The sequence below is a fragment of the Sorex araneus genome, chromosome X (assembly GCF_027595985.1).
Source record: "Sorex araneus isolate mSorAra2 chromosome X, mSorAra2.pri, whole genome shotgun sequence".
Classification (NCBI taxonomy): Eukaryota; Metazoa; Chordata; class Mammalia; order Eulipotyphla; family Soricidae; genus Sorex; species Sorex araneus.
The window spans coordinates 366,665,244-366,682,963 of record NC_073313.1 but is presented as its reverse complement, the minus strand read 5'-3'; the positions used below and the strand labels follow the sequence as shown (position 1 = coordinate 366,682,963).

Genomic DNA, 17,720 nt, shown 5'->3' with positions numbered 1-17,720 from the left:
ACAGCTGTAAAACACTTTGTGGGCATGACCATAGGAGTAAAATGTGCGGGAATATAGCAGGAGAATCAGGCAACAGAAGGGAAGAATCTTACCCTGGTAGCCTACAGGCCTGGAAACCCAGTTTTCAGAAAGAAATGCATCCTGCTCCTAAGTGAATCTCTTTAGACCAGAGAGACACGGACTCTTAGAGTGGGACCAGTCATTGGCCTTGATAGAGTCTCAATGAGGACTTAAAAAATACTCAGCCTTTCATCTGAGTCTATCACTTGTTGTTAATCAGGAAGGGAGCTCTAAGTATGGATGAGCCTTTGGGTGGCTCAGGATCCTGTTGGAAGATCTTCCTCATCTCTACAAAGACAGGGCGCATAGAAAAGCCTGTATAGACTCTTGCTCTTAGAGAATGTCCTGATTTTCTAGTCAGCACCAGGACACATACCTTCTGTCTGGGAGGGCCACTCAGAACCTCTTCTTCCTTTTTAGGAAGCTTCTGGGACCTGGTACCAACCTGAGGACTTCAACAGTGCCTCAAATGAGTATCAAGGCTTGTCGTGGAGGTGAGCTTGTGTGTGGCAAGGCCCCGAGGACTCCTAGTGCTAGGTAGTAGAGAACACCTTGTGCCCTGAAGGAAATAATTTCTGAAGCCGAGTGAGAAACCACCCAGTTCTTCCATTGGAAACTTCTCGGTTTTCTTGCTGGAAATTTTTTCAGTTTTTTTCCAACACCATAATTTGGACATACCCATGTTTATTATTGAGAGATTTTGGTCACCTTGTAACACTTGCTCTATTTTTACCACAGTGTTTATCAGAAAAGTTTCTCTGGATCCTATAACATAATGAACCTTGGTGTTCAGAGCCTTTACTTCTATACTCAAAAAACCATCTCATGCCAATGAATGGGTGATATTGTGATGTTATGTGTGTCAACACTTTAGTGTCTGGTGTCTGGTATCTTTGCCACCACACCATCTGAAACTGGAATGGATATCACTGATATCCTTTCTAGGTCACTGCGCAGAGTTTAACTCCACATGTTTGGAGAGCCCCTCAAAATCTTGTGTGAGATTGGAAGTGATTGTGCTTGGCAGAGAATGAGGGGAGAAGAGAAATCAGTGGCTTGACTTAGCTCCCAAATGCTGCACATATTCTTACTTGGAAAACCAACCAACTTTGATTTATTAGAAGTCATCTGGATGATAGACAACTGGCTAAAGCACAACAGTAATTTTTAAAAAAATGTATTTTCTTCTTGGGCCACATTCAGCAGTACTCAGAGATTATACCCATGTCTGTGATAGCGGTTAGGCCTGGAGTGCCCTGGGGGTTACATGTTGGCTCTGAAATCAAATGATGTTCAGTGGTTTGCAAGGCAAGCACCATTACTCCTGTACTATCTCTCTAGTTAAAAGAAAATACATTTTTCTTTCAGTTTGTGGCACACCCAGTGATTCTCAGTCATTAATCCTGGCTCTTCACTCTGCAGTTAATCTTGGCAGTACTCAGGTGATCATATTAGATGCTGGGGATTGAAGCCAGGTCAGCTGTGTGCAAGGGAAATGCCTTACCCACTGTACTACTACTTGGCCACTAAAAGACACATTTTAAAAATAGGGTTTAGGGTCTGGAGCAATAGTACAGCTGGCAGAATGTTTGCCTTACACGCGGCTGACCCACGTTCGATTTCCAGAATCCCATATGGTCCCCTGAGCACTGCCAGTGGTAATTTCTGAGTGTAAACGCAGGAGTAACCCCTGTGCATCGCCAGATGTGACACAAAAGAAAAACTATGGTTTCATGATTGGAAGCTTATCACAAGGAAGGGGAAGAGAGAGAGCACAGTTAGGACAGAGAAGGGACATCTGTGATGATGACAATTGAAAATGATCATTCTGGACAAGAATTGAGTGCTAAAAGTAGGTAAAGAGATACACATGATAAACTTATAGTACCTGTACCACAAACCATAATGACCAGAGGTGGGGAGAGTGAGAGAGAGAGACAGAGACAGACAGAGACAGAGACAGAGGAGAACAGAGAAAGAAATAGAGATAGAGAGTGCAGAAAGGAGAGAGAGAGGTGAGAGATGAAAGAGAGTTGTCTGCTGTAGAGGCAGATTTTGGTGGGGGCTTGGAGAAGTGAAATTTGGAACATTGGTGCTGGGAAATGAACACTGGAAGGAGCGTTTTATGATTGAAACACAATCATGGACAGTTTTGTATCATTATCTCCTGGTAGAAAAAAAGTGTTTCCAAGTAAAACATGGAGAAAAAGAGAGAGCAATTATTTCTTACTGTGCATTATCTGTAATAAATCAAAAGGAACAACAATGCATCCTCTGGGGGCATCAGCTGGGTTTTGTATCCCAGGCAGGTATAGTGTCCTGTGTAAGGACAGGATTCAAAGTGACCTGTTTAGTCTCCCTGCCTAGGTAAAAGCGCTCCAATGGTGGGGGTCACTGGTCACTAAGTGTACATTGGAGTTTAAAAATTGGGGTTTTTGTGACTGGAGACAGGAACTTGGTATCTGCTAGATCGCTTTCAGTTTTACATGGAAATAGAAGGAAAGAGCAAACTTCAAGCCTCCTCCTCCATTTCTACAAGGTGTTTCTCAGAAAGAGTTCACTCTCGTCGAGGGGTATTTGGCACTGCTGGCATCTCAGCCTGACTTTCCCCCTTTGCTCTCACAGCAGCAGACGTGAAGATGAGGCCCTGGAAAATGTCATCACTTTGACCAGTGAGTATCAGCCTCTCCCTGTAAATATGTCAGCACCTTTCCCTGGAGGTGGCCATGGGCTCGGCCAGAAACGAGAGGGTGTTGCATAACATTGGCTTATCCTTGCTCCTCCAGCAGGGAACTTAGGTTTATTGAGCTACTCCCAGAACAGTGCCCCTGAGGCATACCCAATTCCCTCAATCACTAATAATCCTATATAGGATTTCTCTTTCATTTTTGCTATTTGCATGGTTTGTTTAGCAATGTCCTTTTGTATAGACACAGGAAGACAGTTGATGCTATGATTTTGTAGGTGGGAGTTAATTGACTCTAAAAGATATTTACTCCTGAACATCAATCATATTTACTTGACTTAAGCCTCGTTTCCCTTACTTCCTAACATCCCCCAAAGGAAAGTCTCAACAAAGGGACTGCATGGACCCAGGGCAAGCTGTAAGCTACCCTAGCATCTAAAGGGGACAAGATAAACACCGTAAGTATAACAAGAGCACGGTCATGGAATAAAACCCCCAAAGAAGTAACTGAATAAGGACCCTTTTGGGGTTAGGAAAGATTAATCTGACCTGAGAACTGTAGCCTGGGATATGTAGCAAGATGTCCCCAGCAAGATTCAACCTTTAAGCTTACTATATCTCTTACTGTGTCCATACAAAATGACTAGAAATATTATAAGAAGTAAATTTACTATGATTGTTTAAATGGATTGCTAGCTGAGGAAAGGAGAAGGCATGCACCCTAAATGGAATACCACAAATTGTCAGATCTCCCAGGTGATCTAGAGTGCTGAACCCTCAGATGAGATTTTGTCCTTGTGTTAATCTCGTAGAACTTCCCCTGAAGAAGTGTCTTTACCTCTGTTTGTTGTTCTGACACTGTTCAACCCCACGTATGTGTATCCCCATCCTTCATGATTTCTATATAACTATGGTGTAGAGGGCAAGAGGGGGAGAACTATAACAAGGACTAGGATGATAGAACTATGATGAAAGACTATAACCAAAACTATGACTACGTTTATGCTGTGAGGGAGAGATCGAACTATGTTGGGGAGGAGAGAGAAATAAACTGACTACCAATAAGCTTGGGCCCTATTTCTCTATTCCTCTGGTATTTTGTGTGTCCATCATCATAAGCTGACCAGGGGAATGGTTTTTGGCTACTGAATGCTCGAGTCATTCAAGCCCACACTTTTTCTTGAAACACACAGGGGGCTCCAGTCAAGAACCTGAAACCTCAGGGTCACTGCTTTGGAATTTACCATGCTCTGCTTCTTGTTCCTGAAGAAAGATTTGGGATTAGTTGTCCTTTTTGTAAAAAGAGAATTGTACGTGTTCAAAGATGGCATATCAAGTTAACTCAGTCAGACTCATTGTGTGAGTCATTAAGAAACTATTTAAGAGAGAAAAAAAGAAACCAACTCCAGTTTGCCTGTCATTCTGAGCACTGGACCTCTTCGAAGCATAAATACAGTCTGGGCTGTATTGGGCACAATTATTTAAAAAAAATTTAAATTTTATTGAATCACTGTGAGATAGTTACAAGCTTTCATGTTTGGGTTATAATCTCACAATGATCAAACATCCATCCCTCCACCAGTGCCTGTTCCCCACCACCAATATCCCGGGTATACTCCCCCTTTCCCACCCTCCCCCTGCCTCTAAGGCAGACAATATTCCCCATACTCTCTCTCTACTTTGGGGCATTATGGTTTGCAACACAGACACTGAGAGGTCATCATGTTTGGTCCATTATCTACTTTCGGCATGCATTTCCCATTCCAACTGGTTCTTCCAGCCACCATTTTCTTAAGTGATCCCTTCTCTATTCCATCTGTCTTCTCCCCTCTGCTCATGAAGCAGTCTTCCAGCTATGGGGAAATCCCCCTGGGCCTTGTATCTACCGACCTTGGGTGTCAGCCTCATGTGATGTTATTCTATACTCCACAAATTAGTGCAATCCCTCTATGTCTGTCCCTCTCTTTCTGACTCATTTCACTTAGCATGATTCTCTCCATGTTTATGCATTTATAAGCAAATTTCATGACTTCTTCTCTCTAACAGCTGCATAGTATTCCATTGTGTAGATGTACCAAAGTTTTTTTAACCAGTCATCTGTTTTAGGGCACTCAGGTTGTTTCTATATTTTGACTGTTGCTAACAGTGCTACAATGAATATATAGGTACAGATGTCATTTCTACTGTGCTCTTTTGCATCCTTGGGATATATTCCCAGAAGTGGTATTGTGGGGTCATATAGAAGCTCAATTTCTAGTTTTTGAAGGACTGTGCATATTGTTTTCCAGAAAAGCTGGACCAGTCGGCAATCCCACCATGGGCACCATTTTGTGCCAAGACTGGAAACACTTCCTTTGTAGGTGAAAGAGATGAGACTAAGAATACGCAAATTTGTTTTTGATGTTTTCCTTAAGAGATTTATCAAGCACCTGCTTGATATGGTTTTATCAAGCACCTGCTTTTTTTTTTTTTAATAGTTTATTTTTAATTAGTGAGTCAACGTGAGGGTACAGTTACAGATTTATACATTTTTGTGCTCATGTTTCTCCCTTACAAAGTTTGATAACCCGTCCCTTCACCAGTGCCCATTCTCCACCACCAGTAAACCCAACATCCCACCCCCCCTTCCCAGTCCCGTCTCCCCCCACCCCACACTGCCACTATGGCAGGGTATTCCCTTTTGTTCTCTCTCTCTGGTTAGGTGTTGTGGTTTGCAATAAAGGTGTTGAGTGGCCATTGCGTTCAGTCTCTAGTCTATATTTGGCCCGCATCATCTTTCCCCCACATGACCAACAACCACATTTTACTTGCAGTTCCCTTCTCTGAGTTGCCCAGAATGAGAGAACAGCCTCCAAGCCATGGTGACAACCTCCTGGTACTTATTTCTACTATTCTTGGGTGTTCGTCTTATAGTCTATTATTCTATATTCCACAGATGAGTGCAATCTTTCTATGTCTGTCTCTCTCTTTCTGACTCATTTCACTTAGCATGATACTTTCCATGTAGATCCACTTATATGCAAACGTCATGACCTCATTTTTTCTAACAGCTGCATAGTATTCCATTGTATATATGTACCAGAGTTTCTTCAACCAGTCATCTGTTCTAGGGCACTCGGGTTTTTTCCAGATTCTGGCTATTGTAAACAGTGCTGCGGTGAACATATAAGTGCATATGTCACTTCGACTATACTTTTTGGCTTTTCTGGGATATATTCCCAGCAGTGGTATTGCTGGGTCAAATGGAAGCTCAACCTCAAGTTTTTTGAGAATCGTCCATACTGTTTTCCAAAAGGGCTGAACTAGCCGGCATTCCCACCAGCAGTGTAGAAGGGTCCCTTTCTCCCCACATCCTCTCCAACAGCGGTTGCTTTTGTTCTTTTGGATGTGTGCTAGCCTCTGTGGTGTGAGGTGGTATCTCATGGTTGTTTTGATCTGCATCTCTCTGATGATTAGTGATGTAGAGCATTTTTTCATGTGTCTTTTGGCCATTCGTATCTCTTCCTTGGTAAAGTTTCTGTTCATTTCTTCGCCCCATTTTTTGATGGGGTTGGATGTTTTCTTCTTGTAGAGTTCAACCAGTGCTTTATATACCCTTGATATCAACCCCTTATCTGATGGGTATTGTGTAAATATCCTTTCCCATTCTGTGGATAGTCTTTGTATTCTGGTCGCTGTATCTCTTGCGGAAGCACCTGCTTTTTAAGCAAGCACCTGCTTGATTATGGTTCGAGGATTGTTGTTTGGAAGTTATTTTCATTCAATACTTTCTACACATTTTCCATGCTTTCTTGCTTGTAGAATTTCATTAGAGAAATTCTTGTGAATCTTAAGTTTGTCCCTGGTATGTGTGTTTTTGTTTATTCCTGTGGCGTTAAGAAGTCTGTGTTCTGTTTCATTTTGGTCATTATGATTTTCCAGTACAGGTACTTATTACATTTTGAGTTTAGTGGTTTAATTTGCAATTTTATCCATATTGCTTCTAAGACACATTGCTGTATTCTTAAATTCTTTTACTTCTATTTTGATGACTTATTTCATTTTTTGTTAGTGTTCTGTTAATGTTTTGCTCAAATGCCACTTTCAGATGACTGAGCATTGGTAAGATTGTTGTCCTAAAGACTTCATTAAGCTGATTAGAGAGGTTTCTTTCACTCAAGATTCCCTTGGATTTTAATGGCTTTCTGTTACTCTCTATGTTTTATTTAAAATTTTACCATTATCTCAGATTTTACTTTCAAAATTGATAAGGGTTGCATAGGATCAGTGCTGTTTTATGAGGATTTTAATATTCAAATGGTATATTTGGAGTTGAAGCTGGGAGTGGGTAGGTGTCTGGAATGTCTGTAGAACTTTGCTCCCTTAGAATGTATATTTACATCCTTTGTTTTAGTGTATTATTGTGGTATAGTCAGAACGGAGGTTTGGGGCTGGGGTAGAGATGGATTGCCATTTTTAGGTATTTAGAAGAAGTATCCAGGAGAGTTTTGCCTCTGGGTGGTGGTCTGGAACTCCTAAAACTTTCAAGAGATGTGTACAGAGACTGGTGTGAGATGATTTGGGTAGTTGGTGTTCTCAAAGGATGTATTTGATAAATGATTGAATTGAGATTAAATTAGAAATAATCTTACACCAGTGAGAATGGCACTGATCAAAATACTGGGAACAGTCCCAGTTGGCAGGGATGTGGTGAAAAAGAAACCCTCATGCACTGGTGGTGGAATTGTTGTCTGATTAAAGTACTATGGAAACAGTATTAATGGTTCTCAGAATTGACCATCGAACATTCATATGACCTAGTAATTTCACTTTTTGGTGTTCAATGCCAGGGAAGAAAAATATACATTCCAAGCGAGGTATGCACATTACTATTCATTTTAGTTCTTCATTCAATGGCTAAGATTTTGAATCAACTCAGATATCCAATGACAGATAAGTGAATCATGAAGATGTGGTATGTAAACACAATAGAATGCTACACAGCAGTTATGAATAATTAAATCATGCATTTTGGCAACATGGATGGAACTGGTAGCTATCATGTTAAGTGAAGTCAGCCAGAAGGATAAACAGAGAATTTTCCCAATTATATGTAGTATTTACAGTAACTAGTTGAGAGAATGCAATGGTTTGAAGATGGAATGCCCAGAACACTCTCAGTCCTAGAGTATAGAGTTGAAAATGAAAGAAATAAAATGGAAATGAGGAGAGAATAGAGAAATAAGGAGCAGTGGGGGTAAGGATAAAGAGGATCAGGTACTTTGGTGGTGCTGGGGAATGATAGATCTAAATATCAAAGCCACAGTGTCAATGCTGAAATCATGAGATCCAATCTTTAATAACAAGACTTGGAAAGGTATTTGTCGATGACAGGCTGTGGGGTCCATTTTTGTGGAGGATGGTTGTCATGAGTATTGAAATTGGTGCTGGAATATCGTATGTCAAAACTCAACTATAAATAACTGTGTAATTCATGGTGCTTTAATAAAATTTTAAAACAAAATTAACCCTCAAATATTAAGCCTAGTAAATAATCCATATTGAGGGGTATTAAGTTTGAAATTTCAGAAAAAAGTCCTATACAAACTGATAAGAGATAAGTTTTGTTCTGAATAAAACTAAGAATGTCTGCAAAAAGACGGGCAAGAAGATGAGTTGTCTCATCACAGTAATGTAAATTGTCAGACTCCAGTAACAATGTCATGAATACATGAGATAATATTAAACTGTATGTGTTATGTGGTGGACTAATGGGTGATATATCAGTTAAGATAGCCTTATTTGAGACTGAAACAAAAGTACGAAAGATAAAACTTGATTTGTATTTTCTCGCCAATAAATTGGGTACCTGTATGCACTGTGTATTGGGTTGAGTCACATCCATGGAGTTTTTGCTTTCAGTTCTAAGATGTATCCAGGTCAGAGTCATTGAATACAGCTCATCTTGGACCCTATTTCCCAATGGTACTCATTAAAGTTATTATTTTGCAATCCAGGTAGATTACTTTGGGATCATTACTAAATATGACCCCTTCTTTTATTTCCAGATATCCTTCGACACTTCAACTCTAAACTGACAGGCTACTTTCTTGGCCATGGAAGCAAATACAGTGCTGGAGCCAGACTGAAGGAGGCTGTGTCAGGAGTCAACTCGATGTAAGCTAGGGACCCCTGAAAGAGTCCCACAGATCTTCTGTGAACTTAGTAGAGGGACTTTGTGATCAATTTTTGGGAGGCTGGTCCCAGAGGGGGATAGAAGAGTCAAAGACCGATTGAGATGCTCTCTTGGTACTATCCCTTGAACAGGTTCCTCGCTTATCCCATCTGCCTCAGCAATGAGTTACATAGACATTGTTTTCATCTCCCTGCTTTTAATTGATGACTGTCTCACTTCTGGCTCTTACAATTATTTCTGACAGTGGACTCATTTTGAGTGGAGTCACATCGCATCACTGATTCCGTCATGATTCCCTTCCCTAGACATGATATTGAGACAGACTTTTCATGTTCAGAATTTTCAAATTGCCTGTCAGAATTGAAAAGCCCTATTCTGGGATCCTATCTGGACTTGGTGCCAGGCTGTCTTCACTTGGAGTGCCCCAGAGGGGGGCGGGTGAGAATCCTCCCAGGCCCCAAGGGACTCAGCCCTGGCAGCCGACCTCCACTACCAACCGCTGCCATGCTCAAGGCCACTTTCCAGTTGCTTAGTCCAAGCCTCACGCCTGAATGAAGTCCCATGGAACCCAGATAATGCGGAACTTTGTGACCTTGGACTCTGGACTCAATGGGACCCGGAGCCAGAGATCTTCTGCCTGCTATCCCCCAATCCCCAGTGACCCAGGGATCACACCCATAAGCCACACCCTGCCACACCCTGACTCCTCACTGGCCACCTTCCTGATCTTAACAGCTGCTTCTACCAGACAGGAGTATAAAATGAGGCCCTCATAGCCATGCCACTGGACTCCACACAAGCTGTTTTCACTCGGGGCGCCCCAGAAGGGGGCAGGTGAGAACTCTCCCCGCCCTAAGTCACCCAGACCTGGCAGCCGGCCTCCACTACCCAACCGCTGCCACCCTACTGGCCACTTTCTGTACTATGTGGAAATACACTTATAAAGACACTTCCTACCCATTTTCCATAATTACCGTATTTGATGGAGTTCTGACAATAGGAAACAAATCATGGGGAGTAATATATATTATATATGTATATATATATATATACACACACACACACACACACATACACACTCAACACATACCTCTCAGAGAGACCGGCAAGCTACCGAGTGTATCCTGCCCTTACTGGCAGAGCCTGGCAAGCTACCCGTGGTGTACTCAATATGCCAAAAACAGTAACAATAGGTCTCCTCTTCCCCTGACCCTGAAAGAACTTTCAATCATTGGGAAATAGGAGTAAGGAGAGGCTGCTAAAATCTCAGGGCTGGGAGGAATAGGAATGTTATTGGTGCCTGCTTGAGTAAATTGACGAACAAAGGGATGACAGTGACAGTGACAGTGATCCTGGGATCAGTGTGTGTGTGTGTGTGTGTGTGAGTGTGTGTGTGTGTGAGTGTGTGTGTGTGTGTGTGTGTGTGTGTGTGTGTGTTTCTGTAGGAAATCCTGAATCTGAGTTCTGGCCATTTATAGTATCTTTGCCTTTACTAGGACTTGCCCTGGTTAGGAATATGGTTCCACTAGTGAATAGTAATAAAAATCAGGTTCTTAACAAATATCTGCATTCTAGTGAGCTGTAAAGAACACAGGCAGGATGCAGCTGGGTACTGATGCTACAAACAAGGCAGCAGGGTTTCAACAACACTTGTTGGAAACAGAGTGTGAGTTACGTGGCCACTACTCCTATTTCAGGAACATTAAATGGCAGGGTTGTTTCTCTGGGACATTCAGTTCCATTTCTCTTAAGATTCCAGTGCCTGGCTGGTGAAGGGATGGGTTCTCGATCATTGTATGAGGGAAACACGAGCACGAAAATGTATAAATCTGTAACTGTACCCTCACGTTGATTCACTAATTAAAAAATAAACAAATTTTTAAAAAAAGCAAAAAAGGTAGTTTCTCATCAGATCTAAAGGAAAGCATCTGGTGCCTATTTACTCACAGGTTATTCCTAAGGACAGCTACTTCTGGGAAAACAGATGGGAGAAGGCACAAAACAGTGACATTTTAGAGCAGAGGGAAGCAAATACTCCTTTCTGGTAGGGCAAAGCTAATTATTTCCCAGTCTCGAGATCAAATTTAAACACCACCCCTGATGTGTCACCTTCTTCCAATGTCAAGGTCAAGGTGTTCAGCCTGTTCTGTGTTGTATTATTTATGTGGGCACCCTTCCTTTTAGCAAAATGTCTTAAACATTTTTGTCTTTATGGATATGTCTCACTTGCTATGGTTTTTTTTAGGACATAGAACATCTGTTAATCCCATCCTTTTTTTAGTTTCTCAAAATATATGTTAGCTGAATAAACTAAAAAAAAAGATTCCAGGGCCTGGAGTGCCTTCCCTGTGCACAGAACAAAGGAATCCCATGCATAATCGAAGGAAAATACCAACGGAAAACCTTCCAGAATAATGCAAACATCATTCCCTAGAATTCCTAGATATTTCTGAATTCCCTTATGACCTCTTCCTGCTGAATCTAATAGTAATCTGAGTGATTTTCTTACTAATTTATGACAGAAAAGGGGGCACAGGTAATTACAACACTTAACTAAATTTTTGTGATGAATCCTGTGCTTTAACTTTCTTTTGTGTAAGAAAGGGTTGACAGAAAACATGTTTCATTTTTGAATTGTGCGGAGTGGGAGATTTTGCAATTGATGCTCAGGTTTTATTCCTGTCATGATTCTCATTTACCTCCCCTGGTGGTGATCATAGGTAATGCCAGGGACATTCTTAGGGCAGGGTGTATGAGACTAACATCTTAACCCTTGTACTATTGCTGTGTCTCTGATTAGAATATTTCCATTTTTTATGCAAAAAGTACTTTTCCCAGGCATAAATCAACTCGCATAAAATGGGATAAGCTCACGGTGCTGGAAACATTAAAGTAATGCAAACCTTATGCATTACCCTGAATTTGTTCCCTATCTTATCCAGGGTTCTGGGCTAGTTTCTGCTAGTGACCATTTGCCAAGTCAATCTGGCTTATAGGAATGAGTCTGGGATGCTTTATTACTTTCATATTACGGGTGAATTGCCACAAAAATTAGTATAAACTAATGCATTGATTTGACCATGTGCTCAACTGTCCTGTTGGTTTTTTCCCTGTGTTGTATAAGAATTCTATGTGCATATTTAGCATTGTGTAACTTGAAAAGAATCTTTATTGCTGTGAGATGTATAGAACAGAGGATAAATTACTACAAGTATTTTTTTCTGATGATATTGTCAGAAAAGTCAAGTTGGAATTTCAAAATACTGGTCCTTGGAAATAGCAGTTATATGTTCATAGCACTGTCGTCCTGTTGTTCATCGATTTGCTTAAGTGGGCACCAGTAACATGTCTATGGAAGACTTGTTGTTACTGTTTTTAGCATATCGAATTCGCCTTGGGTAGCTTGCCAGGCTCTGTCTTGCGGGCGGGATACTCTAGGTAGCTTGCCGGGCTCTCCAGATGGGATGGAGGAATCAAACCCAGGTTGGCCTCATGCAGGCCCTACCTGCTGTGCTGTTGCTCCAGTCCTTTACAATAACAAAAAAAAAGTTTCACACATTAATCTGGACTTTTTACTCTTTTTTTTTTCTTTTTGGGTCACACCCAGAGATGCACAGGAGTTACTTCTCACTCTGCACTCAGGAACCACTCCTGGCGGTGCTCAGGGGACCTATATGGGATGCTGGGAATCGAACCCGAGTCGGCCGCGTGTGAGGCAAATGCCCTACCCACTGTGCTATCACTCCAGCCCCTGGACTTTTTACTCTTAAGGATAGAACTCATTTTAAAATATGAATGAACTCACAGTCATTAACAAAAGTTAAATGCCCTTTCAGACTAAATTTAGTAAGTTTTTTTTTTTAAGGGGGGAGAGGGAGATGATGGGGGAAGGGGCACATTCTGGACTATATTTAAGGGCTTATTCCTGACTTCGCTTACAATGCCACCCTGAGTACCAGGCATAGAACCTAGGTCAGCCACTTGTAAGGCAAATCCTTTATCCTCTATCTCTCTACCCACAAAGTTTTAAATTTACAAAATAAGGAATCCTATACATACTTCAACTACTTGACTTTCTTTCAATGCTCAGGTTTTCTGTTTGAGCAACTTTTTTTTTGCAATGCCAACTTCAAAACTGAATCAGATATTGCCTTTGACTCAAATTTCTCCCCATGACCTGAAATTTTATCAATATAATTTCTTCTGTTGTGAGCAATGTGTTCTCTGATAATTTATTAATACTTTAAAATTCAATAGTAAACACCTATATGTTTGTCTTAAGTTCTTAACATTTCTAGTTTATAAAGTATAAACTGGTCAGTGGGGGAACAGACAAGAATGAAAGAATGACTATTTTACACTTGCAGGTGCTTTACAGATACTGGTTTTTGATCTGTATTTTATTGCTTGCTCTCATATTGGTCCTTCAATAGGAAAAAGAGAATTCCCCAAACCTATTCATTCCAAAACTATCAAACTTAGAACACTTATATTGTAGGTAAGAAAACCAACATCAAGGATTTAAGTGTTTTTCACTCATTAAATAGTGGCTATTTTTGCAAAGAATTTATTTCTGAAGTTGATATCATAACAATGTTGGTGATGATGGTAGAAATCATTCAAAAGATTATTACTAATATAACACATGTTTCTGGAAGTCATAAGTCATAGGTCCCTTTTTGGAGGGCTTGTTTTTGGGCCACACCCAATGGTGTTCAGGAATACTCTAGGCCCTGCCCCTAGGGATCACTCCTCAGGAGACTTTCAGGGTGCTGGAAGTTAAACCTGGTTTGACCACATGCAAGACAAGTATTCTATCTGCTGTATTGCAGTTGTAGTTCAAAAGTGCTTTTTTGGGGACATAAGTGCTTTTTTCAGTGTGCTCAGTAAGAATGTATAATGTTGAATTTGTCAGTATAATTAGATTTTGGGACCTATTTTCCTAGGAAATTCTATCTCCCTTTCAGTGTGTGTCTGTCCGTACAGATAAAATTCACCACGTTGATCTCTGAAGAAGGTAAAAAACATGGAGAGTACTCTTTTCTAAAAACCTCTCTGAGGTCTTCATGGATTCAGTAGGATTCATGGATCCTATCGAATGACAGAGGCATGGTAGAGAATGTGAGGTTTGATATCATTCAATATCAGAATAGGGTTTGCCTTTTCTGTGTTCCCTTTGGAAAGGAAAAAAAGTGAAAATTTGCAAGATGATGTGCTTGGTCAAGACACAGAGATGGTAATTGATGGAATCAGGATTCAGTTCAGGTTGTCTGTCCCCACTGAAGGCTTTCATTCATTCCATGGGGGCTTATCTGCTTTTCTCCTTTGTTTTTCTCCTGAAACTCTCATATAAAGGGATTATTTCCACGTGTGCACACTTTTGAAACCAAAAGTGAAAGTTGACATGTTGCAAGAGTTAACTGAGTGTTCAAAGCAGGTGTGTCTGACCCACCACATGAGCTTGAGGGCGAGGAGCTGAACTCTTGGTACCCATGTCAGTAAGTGCATCCCCAGACATGTATGAAATGAAACACACTCACCTTTCTGTGGGTCTTGAATGAAATGCACTCACCCTTATGTTGTCTCTGAATGACTTGGCTTGGAAGATAGGAACTAATCAGCCAATCAGAAAGAAATCTCACTGTCAATATGACCCTTGTAACTGGCAATTGTCTGCCTCCCCAGGAGACATTGAATGAGGAATATGTTCATAACAGGGCAGGCCGTCATTGGAGAAATTGGACAATGCTAGTTTTACTATTGGATCCGTGCTCTCTCTGTCATACTTTTCATCAGCTTCCCACACTCACATCTAAACAGTTTTTTGACTTTTTGCCCACAGGGATATGTTCACCCAGGTCACAGAGATGATCAGAAATATGAAACATGACAAGGTGAGTCTATGGGTTATGGGTGGTACTTGCTAAAATCATTTGGGGTTGAAAATCTTATCAGTCTGGGCTCAATGGTCCTGGGAGTAGAGATTCTCTGCCTGTTTCCCTACCCTTTTCCGGTGACCCAGGAATCACACCCATAAGCCACCTCCTGCCAGATAATCTCCTCATTGGCCACCATCCAGATCACATGGCTTTCTCTCCCAGAAGGGAGCCACATGACACCCACCATAGCTATGTCACCAGACTCCGTGCCAGGCTGTTTCACTCGGGGTGTCCCAGATGGGGGAAGGTGAGAGTCCTCCCCACCCCAGGAGACCCAGCCCTCGCAGCCGAAACCCTTCAGAACCCAACCACTGCCGTGCTCAAGGCGGTTCCCCACACACTCGGGCCCATCCTTACATACGAATGAACCTATTCCTGGACCGTGTGGATGCGAATGCGGACACATCATAAGACACTCCCTACCCATTCTCCATAGGTACCACATCACGCTTGATGGGGTTCAAATAGTAGGCAACAAATCATAGAGGGAAATATACATATATGCATATATACATAGTTTCAGATATATATACGAAAGCTCATATTACTCAACCCTTACCAACATGTTAGTGATAGTCTAAAGAATGTATTAATGGACCCTGCCAAAAGAGAACAATCTTCACATTGTCTCCTATTTGAATACTTTTTATGCAGCATTTTCAGTGATTTTCCATAACAGACAATATAAAATATATTATTTTGGTTGTGCTTTTGGACAGGGATTAGGGCTTGGGATGGAAACATCCCACGAATGGTGGTGGGAAGGTTTAAATTGCAGTGAGATTGGTGTTTGAATATCAGCCGTAATCAAATATTGTCAACCACCTAATAAAATAAAAAAGTTAAAAACAAAATAGGAAATCTTGTCAGGAGAATACTATGATAGGGACAAGCTATTGTCAGTTGTCAGGGCCAGGTAGAAATTCAGAAAATCTACCTTCAAAAAAACAGCACTAAATGACCTGAAACTTATAACATGGAACCGTTAACCTCCATGAAACCTTTTTTTCCAAAGCAAAGAATAGATGATAGTAGTTTACTAATCTTTTGGTGCGTGAAGATCCAACAAGTTCAGGGTTCAGCACTTTTCACTTACTACTGAACATAATGTTAGGACATGGCATTCATGCGTTTGTTTCACATTCATTTCAGAGAATAAATTATATGAATGATTGGAAGCTACTCACTATGTTTATTGGAAGTGATGACCTTTGTCATTCCTGCACTGAAGAGGTAGGTCTTTATTTTATTTTATTTTATTTTTTTAATCTAGGAGTACTGCTGTTGATTAAGCTCATTGAATTGGGCATGAACCCCATATTACTTTTTTTTTTTTAAAATTGAATCACTGTGAGATACAGTTACAAAGTTTTCATGTTCTAGATTCAGCCATACAGTGATCAAACACCCATCCCTCCACCAGTGCACACTTGCCACCACCAGTGTTCCCAGTATATCCCTCCAACCCCACCATCCCAGTCCTTACCCTGCCTCCATGGAAAGCAATTTCCCCAATACACTCTCTCTCTCCTTTTGGGCATTATGTTTTGCTCAAATTTTCCCAACACTATTCATGCCTGTCTGCCAGGGCAGATGCTAGATAATTGATTGTCCATTGCTCATTTTGAATATCTTGGGTGCCTCAGCCACACATTTCTGGAATCTTACATAGTAAATGATTTGGTTCCAGAGACATTTCTGTAGGGCACTGATCCATTTTGGGATTCAGTTGGGTGTCTCTGGATCAAGGCTGTTGGTGCCCTAAGATGGCTCCTGGAGGCACATTGTGGGGATAACAGCCAGGCTGATGACAGGGTGGAGAGCCGACAAGGGACAGCTGGCATCTCTGCCACCATGCGGCATGGAGAACCCACATACCTGGGCCTTGCTTGTGGAAGCTCTTGGTCGCCAGGATTCCATCTGGAGTAGATGGGGAGAGTGCATCGTCTCCATCTGGGGTTCCCTGGTGAAATTGGCTCAGTATTGGGCCTGGAGAGATCTCTGATTCTGTGGTTTCTTCCGGGACTCATGGCTTTGTCTCTGGCTTTTGATCTCTTTCGACATTTATTTATGTGTCTCTGAAGCAAGGCCAGTAATAGAGTTTACAGAGTGGCGCTGGAGTTGGTTCGTGGGGGTGACTGCCAGTGCTTCCATGTATATTGGGAAGTGGGGGGAGGTAGCCCACCCCAACTCAATGAAAGCCTGGATTTTCAGTCACAAAACCCGCCTCCCTGAATTTTCAGAAGAATATGTCTTGGTGAGGTTTGTCCCGAGACAGTGGAATCAGGCAGGCAGTTTAGTGGCTATTCTGAATTGTGGAAGCAAGCAGCTGCTCGGTCAGGCACAGGTCAATATGCTCCCTCTGTTTTATCCATCTGTTTAGTCATGTGTGGGTCCAAGGTTAATTGTGACTTTTGGTCTCTTTTGAGATTTATCTATGGGTCTCTGAGGTAAGGCCAATAAATGAGCTTGTACAGCTGAGCCGGAGGTAGTTTGTGGCCATGGCTCCCACTTTTGGCCGTTTAATTTCTTGGTAAACTTAGTCCCAAGTTGTTGGGGTCCTGTCAAAGGAACACCAGCAATTTGTGGGTGTCAGAAAGCCTGAAGGCACCATCAGGCTGCTGATGCACTAACCACACAGGTACAGGTTCACCTCCTGGAGAGGTAGGTCTTTAGATCCTCCATACAAAATGCCCCCAGGAAGAATTTCTACCCCAGGTTGCAAAGCAGCGTACCTGATCAATCCATAGGTTACATGGATGCACCATGAGCTCTACACTTGCGGTCAGGCTTGTATCCAAGCAGGTATTGACCCTGAGTTTATATCTGCCAGGATTTTATCTCCTGACATAGAAATATT

General features: G+C 41.6%; 1 protein-coding gene across 1 annotated transcript in view; it reads left to right on the top strand.

The window, feature by feature from the left end:
* Positions 1–17,720, top strand: part of XDH (xanthine dehydrogenase) — a 171,660-nt gene that overhangs the window by 135,823 nt on the left and 18,117 nt on the right. The window contains exons 49-53 of the mRNA XM_055121366.1: positions 481–554; positions 2,686–2,752; positions 6,548–6,590; positions 8,794–8,902; positions 14,764–14,815. Coding sequence (XP_054977341.1) covers positions 481–554; positions 2,686–2,752; positions 6,548–6,590; positions 8,794–8,902; positions 14,764–14,815 — 345 coding nt within the window. The remainder of the gene's footprint in view (positions 1–480; positions 555–2,685; positions 2,753–6,547; positions 6,591–8,793; positions 8,903–14,763; positions 14,816–17,720) is intronic.